Source organism: Aphis gossypii, chromosome 1 (assembly GCF_020184175.1).
Source record: "Aphis gossypii isolate Hap1 chromosome 1, ASM2018417v2, whole genome shotgun sequence".
NCBI classification, from domain to species: domain Eukaryota; kingdom Metazoa; phylum Arthropoda; class Insecta; order Hemiptera; family Aphididae; genus Aphis; species Aphis gossypii.
The window spans coordinates 58392807-58412451 of NC_065530.1; the positions used below are offsets into that span (position 1 = coordinate 58392807).

General features: G+C 27.2%; 3 protein-coding genes across 3 annotated transcripts; 2 read left to right on the top strand and 1 right to left on the bottom strand.

The window, feature by feature from the left end:
• Positions 1-214: 214 nt before the first annotated feature.
• LOC114124403 (phosphatidylinositol 4-kinase alpha) lies at positions 215-12759 on the bottom strand. Its single transcript, XM_050198215.1, has 36 exons — positions 12358-12759; positions 12023-12236; positions 11788-11961; positions 11448-11631; positions 11290-11382; positions 11045-11222; positions 10807-10984; positions 10521-10733; positions 10147-10247; positions 9838-9988; positions 8798-8987; positions 8548-8734; positions 8376-8470; positions 8133-8292; positions 7913-8069; positions 7716-7855; positions 7209-7621; positions 6937-7102; positions 6671-6874; positions 6361-6604; positions 6131-6288; positions 5893-6021; positions 5677-5828; positions 4461-4690; positions 4000-4292; positions 3481-3795; positions 3233-3412; positions 3050-3170; positions 2843-2986; positions 2637-2766; positions 2382-2553; positions 2171-2296; positions 1786-1908; positions 1106-1229; positions 734-893; positions 215-664 (listed from the first exon to the last, which is right to left on the bottom strand). Exons 1-36 carry the CDS (start codon positions 12445-12447, stop codon positions 439-441), a joined length of 6315 nt encoding a protein of 2104 aa, XP_050054172.1. The 5' UTR covers positions 12448-12759; the 3' UTR covers positions 215-438.
• Positions 12760-12883: 124 nt separating this feature from the next.
• On the top strand, positions 12884-14968 carry LOC114124418 (phosphatidylinositol-glycan biosynthesis class X protein-like). Its single transcript, XM_027987665.2, has 4 exons — positions 12884-13297; positions 13412-13547; positions 13606-13893; positions 14336-14968. Exons 1-4 carry the CDS (start codon positions 13128-13130, stop codon positions 14522-14524), a joined length of 783 nt encoding a protein of 260 aa, XP_027843466.2. The 5' UTR covers positions 12884-13127; the 3' UTR covers positions 14525-14968.
• A 79-nt stretch (positions 14969-15047) lies between these two features.
• On the top strand, positions 15048-19618 carry LOC114124413 (F-box/LRR-repeat protein 21). Its single transcript, XM_027987659.2, is given in 8 exon segments — positions 15048-15279; positions 15347-15585; positions 17612-17849; positions 17962-18045; positions 18048-18175; positions 18343-18606; positions 18719-18883; positions 18955-19618. Coding segments are annotated over 8 exon segments (1503 nt in total). The 5' UTR covers positions 15048-15182; the 3' UTR covers positions 19243-19618.
• The last annotated feature ends 27 nt before the right edge of the window (positions 19619-19645 follow it).

A 19645-nucleotide genomic window follows, 5' to 3' on the forward strand; every position in this document is an offset into this window, starting at 1 on the left:
TTCATTGCTTCGCTTAGAATCTAAAAACAATTCGAGCTGTAATACAGTATAGATATTAGATGTCAAATGTACCTTGTCAATTTTCATTGTGATGTAGGTATGTGTTACATTTGAATTCAGTGAAAAATCATTATAAACTAATAATAATTCTGAAAGAAGACTGTATGTTTTTTTTGTATAGTTAATAGGTATTAATAAATAATTATTAAACCAATTTTTAGTAACTACAACTCATAAGAGTAGATATTTATTAAACATTCAAGATATAAATAAACCATTCACTAATTCCAAAAAACCAAAAATAAAAATAATACTAGATTACGAAAATACAAAATAAAATAATTCCATAGTCAAATGAAATTTAAATTAACTATCAACAATAACACATTTAGGCTAAAACAACAAACGATAGTTAGGTAAGATAATCACTTTAGCAGTTTAGCATGGAATTTGATTTTGATAGAGTTGTAAGTAATCATAGGCAATTGTTCTAAAGTTGAGGAAAGATTTATGAATAACACTCATCATGTACACTGCAGCCTCACGATCAGTTGATTGAGGTGCAAATCTGGCTCGTAACAATTTAATTGTTTGACCACGGAAACAAGGTAGTCCTGTATCTAGCATTAGAGAAACTAATGATATAATCGCTTCCTTATAAGGTCTGAAATAGAAAAAAAAATAATATTTTAATGATAAGGTAGCCATATAATAGGTATATTATCTTAAGTACCTGACAGCTAAGTAGGCTTGAACACATAATTCGGTAAACCATCGAAAAGGTGGAGCATCAATTTTTCCACCCATTACCATTACCATTTCATCAGTGAGTTTAATGTCTGGTTCAAAACCTAAATTACCTCCAGGTGACGACTCAAACATAAATCCAAAATCTGAAATAAATATTAAGCTAATAGAAGTTCAATACAATAATAATGCATTAAATAATGATATATAATATTCAGTCATAATAAACCATATTGTATTCATCTTTTTTCAATTATAAATTTATAAATAAAGAAATTTTAAACCAAATTAACTAGAAATTAATAAAATTATACACATGTGTTCATTATGGATTATAAGTATAAACATTATGACTCACCAATATGTATAATATGTCCATCAGTATCCAACATTATATTTCCATTATGCCTGTCTTTGATTTGCAATAAGAACCCAATAACACTATAAGCTGCCATCGATCTAACAAAATTGCGTCGAGCGTTCTAGAAAAAAAAAGATATTTTAATTAGTTTCAAATTATGAGTAAAGCATTGAATGTATTGATTTTACAATTAGGTATTTTTTCTATTTTTTGTAAATATTATTTGCAGTAAAAATAAGGTTGGTTTTTTTTTTGGGGGGGGGGGGGGGGGGGAATAAAAATAAAAATTAATCGTTGGGTAGAATTACTTAAAAATAATTTTATACTAAACTCCTCATAATATGTTAATTTTTTAATAAAAATATATCGAAAATTTATATTCACAAAAATTTTTTATAAGTGTTTAAAGTTAGAATTTTGACAAAATTCATAAAAATTATTCTTTTTATATTTAAGTTTTGAAAATATAATACAAGATTTTTCATAAGTAGTTATATTAATATCATACAATTTAATAAATATATAAAGGTAATTATTTTTTATTAAATTTAAATTTAGACAAAATTATTTTTTTTAAAGATTATGATGTTAATTATTTTGTTATAGATCTATCTGAAATAGATCACATAATACCATTATATTAATCAGTAATCACTAATATCAACCTGATATTATACCTGAAATTCTTTTGTGTTTTCGTCACCATAAGTTTTGATGAAATATTCATACATTCCATAGTCAGTTTGACGACCTAATTGATCTCTTGATTTTGCATTTGGAACACATTCAATCACTCCACACTGCAATATTTAAAAATACACTTAATATAAACTTGAAGATTTTTATAAGTTGTTATTTAGGCACTATCATTGATTATAAATACTAGTAATACTAAAAATGATTATAAATACTAGTATTTATAATCAATGACACTATCTATGACTACATTTTAGCTTTTTATAATTTGTGATTTAGCAATAATATTTTTTTATGAATTTAAACCAAGATGCCATTAAAATATAAACATAATAAATACAATATTGAATATTGAATATTGCTTACACCAGGTGCAGTAGCAACTACTCGATATGGGAACAAGAATAAATCTAATCCAACTTGTTGGAATACATTCTTGAAAATACTGATTACTTGAAGAGCCAACATATCTTGACGTACATCATCTCCAACCTAAAATAATTTAACATATTATTCATTAAGACATATATTGCTTTACAAATAATTACTGAATCCTAAAAATAATAATTTTAATTACTTTAAATATTGCTGCCTGCCATGTATCTAAACCCATCATAGAAGACGAATCAACAAATTGCCCAGTATTACCAGATGTTTGTTGATTAGATATAGCCATTGCAGTTTGTTCTAATTCATTTATACCACATTTTCTCACTCTGAACCTAGCCAAATATGGAGCTTTGGCAGCACTAAAATATTTCATATTATTAATTATTATAGTTTATTCAAACATTAAAAAAGTAGGAATTGTTTATAAAATAAAATTATAAACCTTTGCATTGGAGTACCACTGTTATAGTCAATATCAATAACCATCGCCTCGGGATTTGAAGGCAAATAACATCCTGCTTGAACTTCAATTTTGCTAAGTGCTTCTAAACATGCATGTTTACGTTCAGGTCCTGGAATTTATGTTTTCAATTTGTTTATAATATATTAAATAAATAACAATTAACCTTCATTAACAATTCAATTTACCTTTAGGGAAAGGCCTTATCTTGCCTGAAATATCAGTTATCTTAGAAAAGAAGTCAAATTCACGTTCATAAAACTTTTTAGCAGGACCTGATAAGCAATCAACTATTGCATTAGTTAATGTATCTAACGTATCATAAAGAGCAGCTAAAAAGGAAGCAAATAAAATAATGAATAAATTTATAATATTAGTTATTTGAATTTTCATACTATCTTTGTGTTGCATTTCTTCATCTATGTACATATTTGTCTTCATATTCCAGATCAGTTGATGAGCAACTACTTGGGACCGTAATGAAATTGATTTGATAAATTCCAATACATAACCCATCTGTTATTTTAAAACTTGTAATGAGTATAAAATGACAGTATTAAAATAAACTAATTCCATACTGTATCATGACGAAGAGTTTGCACTAATTGTGGAATGTAAAATAACACTGCATCAGCTGGATAACTTGCTAGAACACGAACTGCATATTGTGCAGATATTGGATGTGGTGGATATTGTCTGGAAAAATACGATAATGCTTGGACAGGAGTAACCCTAGCCCATGTCAACATGTAGACGAGCTGAAATAATATTTTAATCAAATAAATAAAAATGTAATACTTTATACAAATTCCTTGTGCACACATACTTCAGGAGCATCACTTAAAAGAGTCTCGGTGGTAACCAAATATTGCAAGGCTTCAGGAATATGTGAAACAACCATTGGACTTGCCCTAACCATTCTGCATACCTCTTTAACAATACAGTCAGCATTTTTTAATCTAACTGGTAAGAATACACAAAGAGCAGGACTAATTTCCCATGCAAGTCTTGTATTTTCACGTAAGGACTTATCAGGGACAGTTTTAGACTTCCATGAAGCTACCATTTCTTCTCCAGGCACATTAAGTTCAGATAAATTAGCAGGATTTTGCCATGTGCTCAAAAATTCAATTTGAACAGCCTACAAACAATTATAATAAAATATTTTTCTTATTATGGAATGAAATAAATGACAAATATATAAATTGGGCATCTGCATTTTACTGTTTTACTTTGAGGTCAATACATAAGATACAGTGGCCACATTATTTTTTTACTACACATAAAATCTAATATATTTTTACACACAACCATAAGTTAAAATTAATCCATAATAAATTCTTACCAAAAGATCTAATATGAGAATTCGTTTTTTTATGTAATCTTTAACATATAAATCTTGATTGGCATTGCCATTTTGACGTTTCATTCTTAAATTATTAGCTGTACGTTTGTTCAATGTATTTGTTGCAGATGAAGATAATGGTACAGTATTCATCCAGCCTTGAGATGTACCAGAATTTCCAGAAACAGCTCCAATACTTGATACCGTTAATTCATTTAGAGATGAAATTGTTAATTGATGGTCATACATTGTATTGCTAGAAGTTTGCAAAGAACCTCCTTGAAGATCAAAATCTAAAATTGTAATAATTCATAAAAGTATTTTTTGAGAAAAATTTATTATTATTTATTATTAATAAAATTATTTTAAAGAATAAATAGTAATATTGAAACCAGAAGAAAACTTTACAAAATAAAATATGTTAGATTAAAATTTTTATTAATTTATTTGTAGGTGCATACCACCAATAACACTGGCCATTAAGTATTTCTTATCTGAATGCATTGTCTGCCAGAATTTAGTAAGAGCAAGTATATCATCTCGTAATTCTGAGCCACGCTGAGTTGGGCATTGAACAGGTGTCGTAAAAGTATCAAAGCAAGCACAATATACTCTTTCTCGAAGTATGTTTTTTCCCAGTGACTTAGGTAATACGTCTCCTTGCAACAATGTTAATCCACATTGTAACAATCTAAAATATTGAAAAAAATTGTAATTACAATATTAATGTAGCAGTTAATTATACAAAAAAAAATTAGGCTTTATAACAAAATAATCTATATCCTTAACCCCTAAAAACCTTTTTAAAATAGTTATAAAATATTCTAGTTTACCAGAAACAAGAATAATTTTTATTATATAAATTTCATGTGTACTGTACTATTAGTAGTAAAAAGTTATTTTAAAATAAATTAAACAAGTATTAATTATAGTATAGACACAAATATGTTCAATATTATCGAGAAAAATTTATTTTGATGATACCTATGAAAAAAAATTTCTTGCTTATGAGTTATGGTACATATTAAAGTTATGTTTTTTTTTAACTATTAGACATCTATATTATCTTATTTTAACAGTTAATAATACCCAAATATTTGTTCCAGTGTTTTAACACCTAACATTTAAAACTTGAATAAATGATTTGGATACAAAGTCCTATAAGAAATTTAGTACTTGCCATCACACTTTATTAAAAAATATATATATATACATGAATATATGTTTGATTTTTAATTTTCTAAACTATAAAACAAAAGTACAGACATTATATGAATGTCAATTGTTGAACTATTGGTTAAAATCTTCAGTTATTTTTAAAATCAAACTTTTAATGTTTATAAAATTCTAGTTGAAACCATTTGTCTTGGACAATCATTAATCGGTAATTAAAATATCTATAACTATTATATTTTTTAGATCTACTAAAAAATCAGATACATCACCTGTATACACAATGATTATAGTCTAGCTAGTTATCACCCACCATAATAATTATTTTATAAGAATATTATGTATATTTTTTCAGCTATACAAATAATATGTTATTACTCTATTTTAACACCAGACTATTTTTATGAATTTTCAATTTTCTTATGATGTTAAGGACACTATAATACATAATTTTATATAAAAATAAAATAATTTAACATTACATTTCATTTGCCTTAGTTTTACCTAAATCTTGTTCCAATAGCATCTATATGACGACTAATGAATGCATCAGAAGTTCCAACACTCATAGGTAATGATCGATGTAACATCATAGCTAACATTTCTACCTTTTCTTGACTACAAGACTTAACATTGTCAACCACTTCAGATATATACTGAAAACATTTTCAACAAAATTTAAGTTAAACAAAACTTAATATATTTTAGAAGAAATCTTACTTGAACCCAAACATCATGAGGTTTAACAAAATGAGGATTTGGTTCCAAAGTACATCCTTCATACACTGCAAGTGGACTAACTTGTTCTATATCTTTTGCAAATAAACCTATACGACTATCAATTGTATACTAAATATAAAAAAAAAATTAATAAGAATAGTCCACTCAAAAGCATACTATATAACTAAAATTATATTTGTACAATATATATATATATATATTTAATATTTATATATACCTGCCAAGCAGCAAACATTTCTTGTAAGAACTGTAATTCTAAATCTGGTCGAGAAGTAGTAAGCCATTGCCAACATTCAACTGCAGTTCTCATTGCTTTGGTAGTGAATAACATTACTTGAGACCATGCAACAACATGCAACAATTTTCTAGTACATCCTATGTAAACAAATAAAAATTAATTTTATGTAAGTGATGAATATACCTGTATTAATAATATTAAAATATTACCAGAAATTGATATAAGTAAAGCTGTAGCAGTCCATAGTGCATTATGATGCATATTATTAATGTCGTTATTACAAGCACTCCAAACTTTAGCAATTACATTATCCACTAATTGTTCAGGGCTATTTTCATAAGCTGATATCATTCCTGCCACAATACCTGCAAAATGACTTCTCAAACCTAAAGTTGTAATATATAAGGAAGAATCAGTTTTCACACAACGTGGTCTTTTATCCAGGGTCATTTTCTAAAAAAAAAAAACAAATATAATTATATTAATTATACTTATTAACATATTAATATTAATTTATACTGATAATGGTGCTGCATGAAAATTTAAGCCACTACTCTGCAAAACACTTTCTGTAGCTAATGATAGCCCTGAATGATGCCAATATGATGAACTTGGAATTTGAGTTAAATAATGTTGAAGATGTGATCTAGTAGCACTAGGAGCCCATTTCATCGCTTCTTGGATAAAACCTAATGACCTTGCTGCAAAGTCATTAGTAGTACTCTGAAATAAATTGAATATACATAATTTGTTTTCTTAATATATATTTCTCATTTCTTTATTACTTCTCTTGCTTCAAGTGTGTCCATTAACATAAGTGTAAAAGAGGAAGATGGTATTTGAATGCAAGGTGTCTCATTGTTAGGATTTAATTCTAAAGAATAAGATAAAACTTGAAGTATATCACACATAGTCCAAAGTACACGTTGGTTCCATAATAAATGTGGGAATCTTTAAATATAACATAAGTTCAGTTATATTAATTGTTTTTAGTACATTTTATTACAAACATTTAAATACATTGAGTATAAATATTTTCATATTACACAAAACTTACTTGCTAACAAGTCCAGAAAGCCATTTGTCTGCAACACATTGAATCAGTTTATGTATGTGATTAAAATTTACCAATAATAATTGCGCATGGTATTCCAATTTTTTTTCTCTAATCTCATCTTTTGCTTGTATAGACATGGCATTTAAAAATAATGAAAATACTTTATCCCCAACGCTAGAGACACAATGCCACAATCCTGTTTTATCTTTCTGAATAGCATAATCAGATAAGTAATCAAAAATTGGCTGTAAGCTTGGATCGTTTGAGTTCTGTATGCGCATAGTTTCTAAATAATACACTGACAACAGGTAGGTTGCTTGTGCAAATGATAATTTATTTACAGCTGCTGTAACTTCAGGTGGAGCTGGATTAAGATGTTGAAGAATTTGAGACTTAAGTTCTTGAAGCTGGTTCTGAATACACACACACACACACACATATGTATATATATATATATATTATATTTTAAAGTTTATTTATTTTCAAAAAGAATAAGAGCTAACTTACCAAAGAAACACTTTCATTTCTAACAGCAGAAGTATATTGCAGCTCTCGCATTTGAGATCTAGTTGAAGTTTGTGTAACAAGACAAGGCGATTTAATAGCAATTTCTTTTACACCTTCGTACCATTCACTAGGCCATAATCCTAAAAATATGAAAATTAATAAGATAAACTTTTTTTATAATTAAAAATTGGTCTTACCAGAGTCATTTGTAAATCCCATAACTACACAGTATAACCAAAAATCTCTAAATAATTTATGCAATCTTGGTTTAGGTTGTATAATAGCTGGTAAGCGGCGTATAAGTACTGCAATTACCGGAATCAGCATTCCTAAATTTCCAGCACTACTAGAAGCCTATATTAATTAAAAATTTATTCCTTAGTAAATTGTATTAATATTATTAGAAAAATTATTTACTTTATTAGCTACTGGTGCTTTCTCTGAGGCCCGTTTTCCTTCAAGACCAAGCTGTACGAACAATTCTAATAATCTAACAAGAAGTTCATTCATTTCATTATCACCTTTAATATTAGCAGCAATATTAGCCAAGGCATTAATAACTGCTCCTGAAACATGTCTTAATAACAATTCAATATATTAACATAAGATTTTGAAAATGTTAATTAATAATTATTATTATGTAATTATACTTATTATTACCTGTATTGATTTGATTGATCATGACTGTATAAAGCATTACCAGCTTCTACTGTAATCGTTGAAAACATACGCATAATTTCTTCATAAACATTCATCTAAAACATTCAAATTAAACACTTAATTAAAAATCTAATAACTTGTTTAATAAAATAAATAATAATGTAATACTTACATCGCATTTTGCAATAATCATACATCCAAGTTGATCAACAATGAGTACATCAATAGAACTAGGAACACGACAGAATCGTTGCTGGAAAAATTGCAAAATAGTATCCGATGTCTTTGCAGTATCTCTTAAACTCACTGCAATATGGCCTAACATTACTATAGTATTTGCTTGTATTAACGATGAATCACTAAAATGATAAATAATTATAATTAATACATTTAGAAAAAAACCTATATAAAAAAACAATTACTTTTTAGATTTTTCAGCAGTATATAAACGATTAGATAAGGATGCTAAAAGTGCTGGTACACAAAAAGGATCTAATGTATATGCTGCTCTTAATGCAATACAAAGATTTTCAATTGATGAATTTCGGAGTCTTTCAAATTGTGATTCAACATGATCTGATGATATTGGTTTTACCTCATTAACACCATTAACTAAAAACATACAACACAATGTCACAAATAATACTCTTTACAATATGATTAATTATTTAACATACAATTTCCAAGATTGAAAAATATGAATTAACAATAAAATTCATGATATACATATATAAAAATATAACTATGTTTTATTTGGAATTTATATTTTTCTATAAAAAAAAATATACAGTTAATAATCGGGGCAACAAAATTTTGTTAGAAATCGAAAAAAAATCATATAAATATTTAATACATTTTTTTTTTTGTAGGGGTAGGGGCGGCATATTTAAAAGGGCCTAGGGCGGCACCTGTTCTAAATCTGGCACTGTTAATAATTAAGTTAAAATATAACATAAATAAATAAATTAGTAAATATCTATGGCCTACTTCATACAGCGAATTAAAAGTTCATTGTTTAGGTAATCTGTAGGAAAGAAATGAATAGTAAAAGAGTTAGTTATCCAAATAGGGTATGCAGAAACTCTAAAATTAACATTATCAAGAAGAGAGGAATAATCAATTACACCACTAATAACGTTCTGTGGGGAAATTATATCATGAGTAAGACATCAATTGACAAGAAATAAGAGATTCAAGTTATGAAGCACTAAGTTGTAGTCGAACGGATATTATTAAATTTGAATCCAGCAAAGCTAAACAATATATTATGCACATTTTGATTTATTGGCAATATATCACTGCGCAAAGATTCCATACAACAGAATCACACTCAAGGATGGGCTTGATTATTGTTTACTACAGTGTAATAAATTTAAAGACCTAAAGAATTAAAATTACACAGAAATAAAATGATTCTAGCTTTATAGATATCAATGTGCAAAATATGTATTTTCTTTCTTACCAGTAATTGTTAATCCTTTGGGCGTTTGTTTTTCTGAGTGGAATTTATTTAATTTTGATAAAATCGGAGATGGTTGAACAAGAAAATCACGAAGACATTGAATGCAGGTACTGGCTATACTTGGAAATTTCTCAGATAATTTACCCAAGCCCTGAAAATAATTTATTTACAAAAATATTATTGTCTAATGCCTAACATTAATTTTACTAAAGTTAATTTAAATTTTAAATTGATTTTGTTTTTGCACATTTAGTTAAATTTATTACATATTTTATAAAGTATGTTAAAATTAAAAATTAAAAAGAATACCTCCATACAAACTAAAATCAATGGCATATGTGCTAATGCTTGTTTTACATTATTACTTGAGTTAATTTTTTCCATTAAACGACCACATAAATTATCAGCACCTAGAAATAAGTGATACATATTTTTAAAAAATCACAAACAATAATTTGTACATTCAATTTTAAAATTAAACTTTTATTACATAAAATAGGTGACTAAACTAACTGAAGTAATCACTGGACATGATCACTTAAGTTATTTAATGAAAAGCATTTATTTATGGAAAATATTGAGTAATAAAAATTAATTAATTAATGTTTAACATAGTTCATAAAAATTAATATCCTCGTTAATATCTATACTTTATTGAGTTAATTATTAATTTAAAAACTTACCAGATTCATCCCTTGTAGCCCAAACCAATAAATCTACACAAGCTGCATTAGCCAAAACATTTATTTTAAATTTATTTATTGTTGTTAAATGTGATTCTTTATCTTCACGTTCAGATGTATCTTGTAATACACCAGATTGTAACTCAGTTTGACCATTTAAAAATAGATCTTTTATAAACTCTTGGACATCTTTTGTAAATGGTAGTGGTAAATCTAAAACAAATATTAATTTAAGCTATACTTCAGAAATATACAATAAAATAGTAAATTTTCAATATACTATTACCTTGTTGATATTGAAGTAATTCTCTCAATAATGAAGCAATAACTAAATTTAATATTTCACTGAAACTTCGATAACAAAATGTTTTACTTTCACCAGATATATGATATTCAAGAGCTAAACTATCCACAAATCCCAAAACATCAGAGGTAAGAATTTTTTTTGCGATCGATAAAACAGTCTGTAAACAATTTTTGTTTATGAACAATAAAACAATAACATTTTCTTAGTATTAGCTCACTTGTAGATGACCCAAGGGAAACATTAATGTTGATGATTTATGATCAATAGATGAGTCAGTGAATCTAGTATATGGAAATTGGTTAAAACTTGATCCATACTTAAAGAAAAAGTAATTAGACATATTGTTTGGTGCTTGAGAACCCAGTTTGCATTCTGATTTGTAAATCATTCTATTACTATAAGCAAAAATAAACAAACCACAAACTTAAAAAGTTCTGATACATTTAAATAGGAATTATTTACTTGAGATCATTCATTGGATCCAGTGAACTTAATGTCATAACGTCTAGTGAAGCTAAATTTAAATTTAGAGATAAAGATCGAGGAATGATTGAACTGAAATAAAAAACTTTGAATAATACATTTGAATCATATTAAAGAAACTTATACAAAAATATTACCGAAAGTTTGAGAAACTTTTCTTTTTTGGTATATTTAAATCAGGAATAGGGACTGGAATTTGTTGAATAGGAGCACTAGGTTTTGGAAATAAACGACATAAAAGTGGAGGGTCGCTCAAAGTTGCTCTTCCCATTGATCTGGCCAAGCCGATAAAACATGGAATGGTAGCTTTACACAATGTTGCTAAAAATAAAATTTTATTTTATAATATTTAGTAAATTTTATTTAAGTCATTCATAATTTATGTTGAAAACATTTTAAATTTAATGGCATCAAAGTATAAAACATTTTCAACCTTTTTACACATTCTAAGAATATAGGTATATAATAAAAACATACTTTTAGTTATATCATTTAGTTTGTCAGATTTAGCTGATCGAATAATATTGGACAATTTACTGAGACATTTAATCTGAGCCTCAATTATTTTTTCTCTAGAAACTGGATAACGAGTGGCAATATCTGTTAATAATGTATTAAGACAAAAACTCATTCTTTCAGCTACCGGTATTCCTACAAGCAACAGAATAGAATTAAAAAAAAAAACATAACTTATAACAATAAAAAAACTTACTCTCTCTAGGAAAGTATTTGATCTCGTCTACCCACTGCATTTTCCCTAAACCATTCAACAACTTTAATAAATAAGGTAATATATGATCGACATGTTGAAAGTTTGACTCTAGGAGATATATTCCCAACGCTATTATAGAATCTTGGCCTCTTTGATCCATCTTGAATACCCCTTGATGACCTTCTTGTGGACATAATGAATATATTGTTTGAATCTATCAACAAAAATATAATTTTTTCATTGATCGAGAAATAGATTATGAATAGCATTCAAATATTCAATAGTCTTTCAGTTTTTTATTCAAAATAAACAGGTAGGTAAACACAATAATTTACTTTTTCCCATGGTATTTCCTTTTGAGAAGCCAAAGACCGAGCCAAATGCTGGATAGTTTTTTGAAAAAAATTTTTTTCGTCAGTAGCCATTGTGTGCAAATTTATGCACGATTCTTTTTAACTAAAAATACAACTTGTATACATCAGTTTATTGTATTGTTATTAATCAATGAATCGACAAATATCCATCGTACTAATTAATGATAGAGTATAGACGAATTAAAATTTTAATATATGTAATCATTAAAGTTGACGACCTCGTCAAAATGTAAAAATGAAATTATATGGCTCCCGAGTGCCCGAGTGACTGAGTATTGAGTAATAGGTAGTAACCATAGAGTACAGAATATAGTAGTAACTATAAGGTAAAATAAATTTAAAGTTTAACAAATCTCTAATCTGTTATCGCGAATTGCAATTAAAAAGTCAATAAGGATTTAAAATGATAATTCATCTTATCAAAATAGAAGATAACAACAAAATCGTAACCTGCTTGCTATCATTCTGTCCTATCATTTCATACTATTTCAGATTTCTCATATTAATTCTCATACTGTTTCTCATACTATTTCTCATGGTATTTTGTCATAACCTTTGTATTCCGACCAACTAAAAAAAATTGTTGTTAACTGTTAGCTGTCTTTTTAATATTCAATTAAAAATATTTCAATAACAATAATGTTATTCTTATTATCAGGTTTCAGAAATTGAGCAGTTGAACAGTTAAATTACTCGATTAAATAAAATTATAAGTTATAACATAACATACAATGGGTTTAAGCATGAAAACTAAGTTTATTCTTTTTGCTCTTTATTCTTTAATATTTGTCACATCTGTTGTATCGTACTATGGGTTTAAAGGCAGTCAAGATTCAAAGCATTACTTGACAATTCATTCGGGAAACATTAATCTACAAGTAAAAAATGAAGGTTATCACAGGTAGGAGTTTTAAATTAATACTTACTTTAAAACTAAATTTTCCAGTGAAATATAATAAGTAATAATTGTCCTTTAATGTTTTATCTTTAACTGTTTCTGAATTTCTGATTTCAGAGTTCTCCGTACAACTATTACAGCTGACTATGAAACATCAAATCGTAAAGACTGTGCAATTACATTACGCTATGATTTTCCTGCTGATATCTATGTGGACAAATATGAGTTGGCTACTATTGCCTTGAATCGCAAAGTTAGTATTCACTTAATATTTTCTGAACAGTATACTAATATTACTTATATTTCTTCAGGTGGAATTTTATATTGATAACAAATTTATTGATGTAGAAACACCAGCTCATAAATCTGATCCATTTGTTCTCTATTTTATCAATTACACACTTCCAGATACAGCAAATAAATTGATAGAAACAGAATTCCCCATTCATTTAAGGTACCAAAAAGCTGCCGAAGATACTCGTTATAAAGAGGTTCGATTTGGAGATGCTTATTCTGATGTTCAAATGTTATACTTATGTAAAGGATCAAGAAATTCTAATTGGAAACAATTTCCACTCAATTCTGGTGTATGGATTCCTGTAAGTATTCAAGTAATTTATAATTTTACATAAATCATATTATGAAAAAATTTTTTATCATCAGTATAGAATAATGCATATTTATAGTATATGGAATAAGGTATAATTAAATCTAAATCTCTTGTAAGTTAGTTACAACAACATTTTATAGTTTTATTTAATAAATAATTATAATTCAAAATAATGTTTAACTGGCTATACTTGAATTATGAATATAAAAACAATTATAAGTGAGATTATATCTATTTAGCTTAGTAGGTGACATGCACATGCTGATTTCCAAATAGTACTGGTGTTAAGTCATTCTTAATATTTTAATTTTAGAATAGAGCAAAATTAATGAAACTAATAGGTACTCACTACAACACATTTACCTAAACACCTTATTGTGCTTGATATGTATTTGTTTATTCTATATAATATATATTATTTTATGTTTTAGGCGAGTTATGTAAAAGTTAACAAAGATGTGGTAATGTATGTACCAGTGGGTGATACTAATAATTTGCCATGGGTGACCATCATTACACATGGTTTTGTATTGTTGGGTACATATTACATTCTACGCTCTTTAATGACTACTCCAACATCAACCAATACTCTCGTCAGTATTTCAAATATCAAATGTTAAACTAAATCATAAGAATGCTGGTTGTAAGCTCATTAGCAAGAAAATATTTAAAGAGACTACATTTTAAGACTACCTATTTATTGTGTGTTATTTATGTTTAAACCATTTTATGTATTTTAAATCCCTTCAGATTTATAAAGTTATGTTATAAATTGATTGCATGCATCACAAAGTTTTTAGATTCTTAGTTGTTTTAATTAAATTTTATGTTACATGTTCCTTAAAATTTATAAATAATTAAATAAATAGCATATACCTAATACAATTAATAGACAAATTAAATTTAGTTAGAACAAACTATGTTAATATATAGTTAATTTTTTTTATATCTATATATGCAATAAGTTCCTATGATTTAATTTTATTCCAACCTAATTTAATATTATTTATATTAAGTTTTATTGATTTATTGACTTTTACTTTAAATAAAATATCTTTAAATTACTTTGTTTTATTTATTTATAAACTTGGTTGTTGATCTATCAGATAAAAGCTTTTGAACTTAATAACATAAATAGAATAATGATGATAAAGCAAAGACCAGAAAATATTTTAGAAGGTTTGTGTTAAATATAGACAACTTGTACTATACGCATTACACATATATGTAGAACATGTTGATCTAGTGCCAAAATAGATTATTGGCCCTGTTGAGTGTATGTGCACTTACCGGTATTTAAAATGTATATACATTAACATGTTGAATATGGACTTGCAAAATGAAGAAAATAATAAAATTCTTATTAGGCATCAAAGTTTGTATAAACTTTAAGTGTAAAATATAATATAAGTGAAAATATTGTATTCTTAATTATCTTGTAGAAGTAAAATTACCAAGGACTGGAAGAAACACCGTCAAGTACAAAGGGGATTGGAATAATTTACCAGATTTATTGCTTGAAAATATTTTCTCTTTTCTGGACATTGGAGCAAAACATAACGCTTCAAAAACATGCAAATTGTGGTATTCAACTTTTCACTTACCATATTCATGGCATACGTTTGTTTTTGATGACACGACTCTCACACGAAGAAAGTTTAACTATTATTCAGGATGGCAGGTATGTATCGTGTACCTATCTATTTAGTACATTATGCAACTTATTAGATAATATACATCTGTAAAATCAAATGTATACTAAATAAGTTGAAAAAATCTATATCTTAAAGACTAAAGAGATGTGTAGATATTTACATGTCTTTAAATGATAAGTTTTCAACTTCAAGTAATTTCACATAACTCATAAGTATAGTCATAAATTAAGTCAGGAAAATATATTATAACAAACAAAAATAAATTTTAAATGCATTTATAATACATATATAAATAATAATTATATTATATAATTATTATTATCATACCTAATAAGTAGTAAATTTGTATTTGTTAGAGAATGAATATGGAGTAATTTATTATGTTGATATTTAAATTTTAAATTATTTTACAACCACTATTAAAAAAAATTTCTTTTGTGTTATTGCTTTGTGGCTTAGATAACGTTTCTTAATTAATTTATCTGAGAAGCATAAAAAAAAAATACCAAAATTGCTATTTGCCTGTATATTAACTAGGAAGTATTGGTTTTTGAATATATGTACTTTGTCATTGAGTAAACTAAATCACTGTAGGTAGTAACTGTATTAAGTTTTAAGTTAGTGATAAACTGATAAATCGTTCTATGTAAATAGCTGAGCAGATACAGTAAGTATGCCAGTTTATATTCTATAAAGGTATTTTATAATTTATTTATATTATGTTACTGTAACTTATACCTACTTCAATCAATATTGATGATAAAATGGTATAAACAACTAGGCACGCAGCTAGATATTTCTAGGGGGGGGGGGGGGGGTGTTATTCAAAATTAATTGACAAAATTATACACACAAAAATTATTACGTACATTTAAATTTTTCACATATATCATAAATAGATTTAAGATAAATCGTGCTTATGATGCATCATTATCTTAATAAAGTATATTAAGTATACCACGGGTGTGGTGGTAGGGGTGTTACTACACTTGTAACACCCCCCCTGGCTCACACATGTAAACAGCTATTTTTAAAATGTCATAGAAACCTGTAAAGAAAAAGATAATAAGCCTAATTAAAAGTAGAATGTTCCAAGTTTCTATGAATAATTTTTTGTTAAATTACCTTCAATAAAATAACTAAAATTGTTATTTTTCTATTGATGTACTTTGTATGTATTTACAATATTTTAGATTATTGTTATAGGAAATTAAGTATTACATTTTTATACTTTTTAATTAAAATAAAAAAATTATGAACATTTATAATTTATTAATTAGATCAATTACTCCACATGTCATTGTAAAATCTATACATTCCTAGCACTGCTTGAAATTTAAAATGTTATGCTCTCAGTAGTAAATCATTAGAATTAACCAATTCTCTATAAATTTAAAACAACATAATTTTATTTTACCATTAATAATGTTATAACTATAATATAACATATGAAAATTTTCATGAAAAGTGTAAAATGTTGGTAATCACATATTTTTTTGGAGGGTGGTGTGTGTATATTGTTTACCTATCTATGTATAAACCAGTGCTATGCTAATTAATAATTATACGAATAAAATGTAATAAAAACAAAAGTATTTCACGATTATGTTTTTACTAGTTTCTACATATGATTTATTATAGATGCATATCATGCTTACTAATTGGAACGACTTCTTCATGTGTTATTGATAGGTAATGCAAGTTGGTCAAAACGCAACATTAAAATAAAATTCATTTTAATAATACAATTAACGGCATTATAAAAACCTAGGTACAACACTTTACTAATAGTAATCAAGTACCCTTATGAACAATTGTGTTGATAGGACTTTTCTTCTACATACTAGATATTTAGTTCAACGTTCATCTATTTCATTAATTGATTCATAGAAAATATGACAAATAGATTTTCCTAAAAAAAAATACTAATTAATAATTTAGTTATACAAAAACGTTGTTACAACCTACAAACAATTCTTGTGTAAATTAAGTATCAGTCAAATACCTAAGCCGTTTGTATATTACATTTTTATTTGTTGTTATAAAACGCAGTATATGTTAGATCATCTACGGGTGCAATTGTGCCTTCAGTCCATCGGCCGTTACGTTAAAGTTTTGGTGTTCAAGCCGATTACTAATTTTTATAACCTGTACGAATTCATGAACATGATATCGTTCTACGCGGAACATGGCCAAGGAATAGGATCGAGGATAAGCACTTTACAGTACACATTTCCATGCAACATGGCAACGTCACGTATCGACGAATCGGTTTTGTATGGTACAGGAGGTGTGTATTTGTATTCGATGTAAATTTTCTTTATAAGTTATACAATTATTATTATATTAAATACTAGATATAAGTATTAGTTCAGGTTTTTACGATGTGTAGTTGTATTTAGGTAAGCTTTTGGAAGCGCTAAAGAGATTGATGGGGAATTTACCGTCACTCGAGAGATTGGAGTTGATAGATTTGATGTTGGACAACGAGACGCGCAAACGTTATTGGACCAAGTGTGTTTCTACTGTTGTACCACGTTGAAAACCTTGGTGTTGGTGAATACTACTAAATACTTATGCCAGATGCTCCATCCTGGAGCTTTTATTAATTTACAGGTATAAACTTCAGCACGTTTGGAACACTACTTTTAAAAGTCTTAATTTCAAAATATATAGTGTTGTCCTACAAAATTGTTGTTATAAAGCTTATTATATAGTTAAGCTTACGGAATACCTACAGACTACGACTAATGAGATATCGTGTAATTTGCATTTGCTTATAGGTATTAGTGATTAGTCCTCAGAATCTAGGAAGCGATTTGTTGTTGATGCTGAGTCAAATCAGACTTAGTCACTTGCACATACTCCAAAACCGTTATACGCCCATTGACATCGAACCTATGGACTCGTTCGACTGGAAACATTGTGTAAAGACAAACGCAACGTTGAAAGTACATCTCAGGGTGGAATCCACCAGAGAAAGACAGATTTTATGGCAACCAAGTTCGCCCGTTTCAAGTATAATTTTTAAATCACCAAATATGCGGGTTAGCAGTACAAAGTATACATGTATAGTAATATATTATAGTGTGTAAATTAATAATTATAACCTATATACACGTTAAAAAGCTTAATTTGTAATCAAACGTGTACATACAGATGACCGCTGAAATTTTAAATAAAGCAATCGAATTGTATTCTGATCGATTGCTGACATTTGGATATCTGGAACTTCCAAAATTCTATCAACCATCGTCATTCAAAGAGCGAATTGACACGGCCTTGGTAAAGTTAATACAAGTTTGTCCTAAGCTGGATACATTAGTGAGTTTATTTTCTTAAAAAATATTAATTTATCACTGCACTTTAAACCTATAATTTTATTTTAATCGTAGATGATTAGAGAAAAAATATCTACGTGCACATTGCTATTGATTTCCTATTATGGACATTCGTTAAAATTTTTACACGTTCGTCGAAATGCCGTTATCTTACGATGTGACTGGCCACGTCAAAACGATTGGTCGGATGAATTTTATCAATGGTTGAAAAAGTCCAGCACATCATACGAAATAGTAGAAGAAGAAATTGCATTATCTTTAGGTTTGAGCAAATGGACTATGCTAAATGATCGAGATTTTAAACGTATATCTCCGCAACTTTATTCGATATATTATAAATAAATAAAATACACGTTGAAAATTTTGAAATAAAAATTAATAGAAACTAGAAAATATTAAGATTGTATAGTGTATATGAAACTTGTTAGTATACGTAATTACTAATTACCTATAAATGTATAAAAAAAATAAAAATAATTTTCCAATTTACTAAAAAAAAAAAAACGGGTTCTTATTATAATACAATATTATTTTGACCCAGGACCCTCATCTGTCATCATTAGCAAGCTAAAATTGTAATTGCATCTAATATTTACCAAGTTGATTCACATAGGTTGATTTACCTTTATTTTGTATAACTGTATACTTAGTAAAATATGTTATTATGTCATGAAAACCTATAAACAATAAATTAGATATATTATTGATGATGATAACATCTTCGTTTATATTATTATTGTTTAAT

What these genes read in the sequence shown, in the direction of transcription:
- LOC114124418 (XM_027987665.2), top strand. Translation starts at nt 13,128, where the DNA reads ATGGGTTTAAGCATGAAAACTAAGTTTATTCTTTTTGCTCTTTATTCT. An exon ending in CTATTGCCTTGAATCGCAAA is followed by an intron (nt 13,548 to 13,605) that starts GTTAGTATTCAC and finishes ATATTTCTTCAG; the next exon opens with GTGGAATTTTATATTGATAA. An exon ending in ATTCTGGTGTATGGATTCCT is followed by an intron (nt 13,894 to 14,335) that starts GTAAGTATTCAA and finishes TTTATGTTTTAG; the next exon opens with GCGAGTTATGTAAAAGTTAA.
- LOC114124403 (XM_050198215.1), bottom strand. Translation starts at nt 12,447, where the DNA reads ATGGCTACTGACGAAAAAAATTTTTTTCAAAAAACTATCCAGCATTTG. An exon ending in AGGAAATACCATGGGAAAAA is followed by an intron (nt 12,237 to 12,357) that starts GTAAATTATTGT and finishes TTTTGTTGATAG; the next exon opens with ATTCAAACAATATATTCATT. An exon ending in AAAACACAAAAGAATTTCAG is followed by an intron (nt 1,230 to 1,785) that starts GTATAATATCAG and finishes TTTTTTTTCTAG; the next exon opens with AACGCTCGACGCAATTTTGT.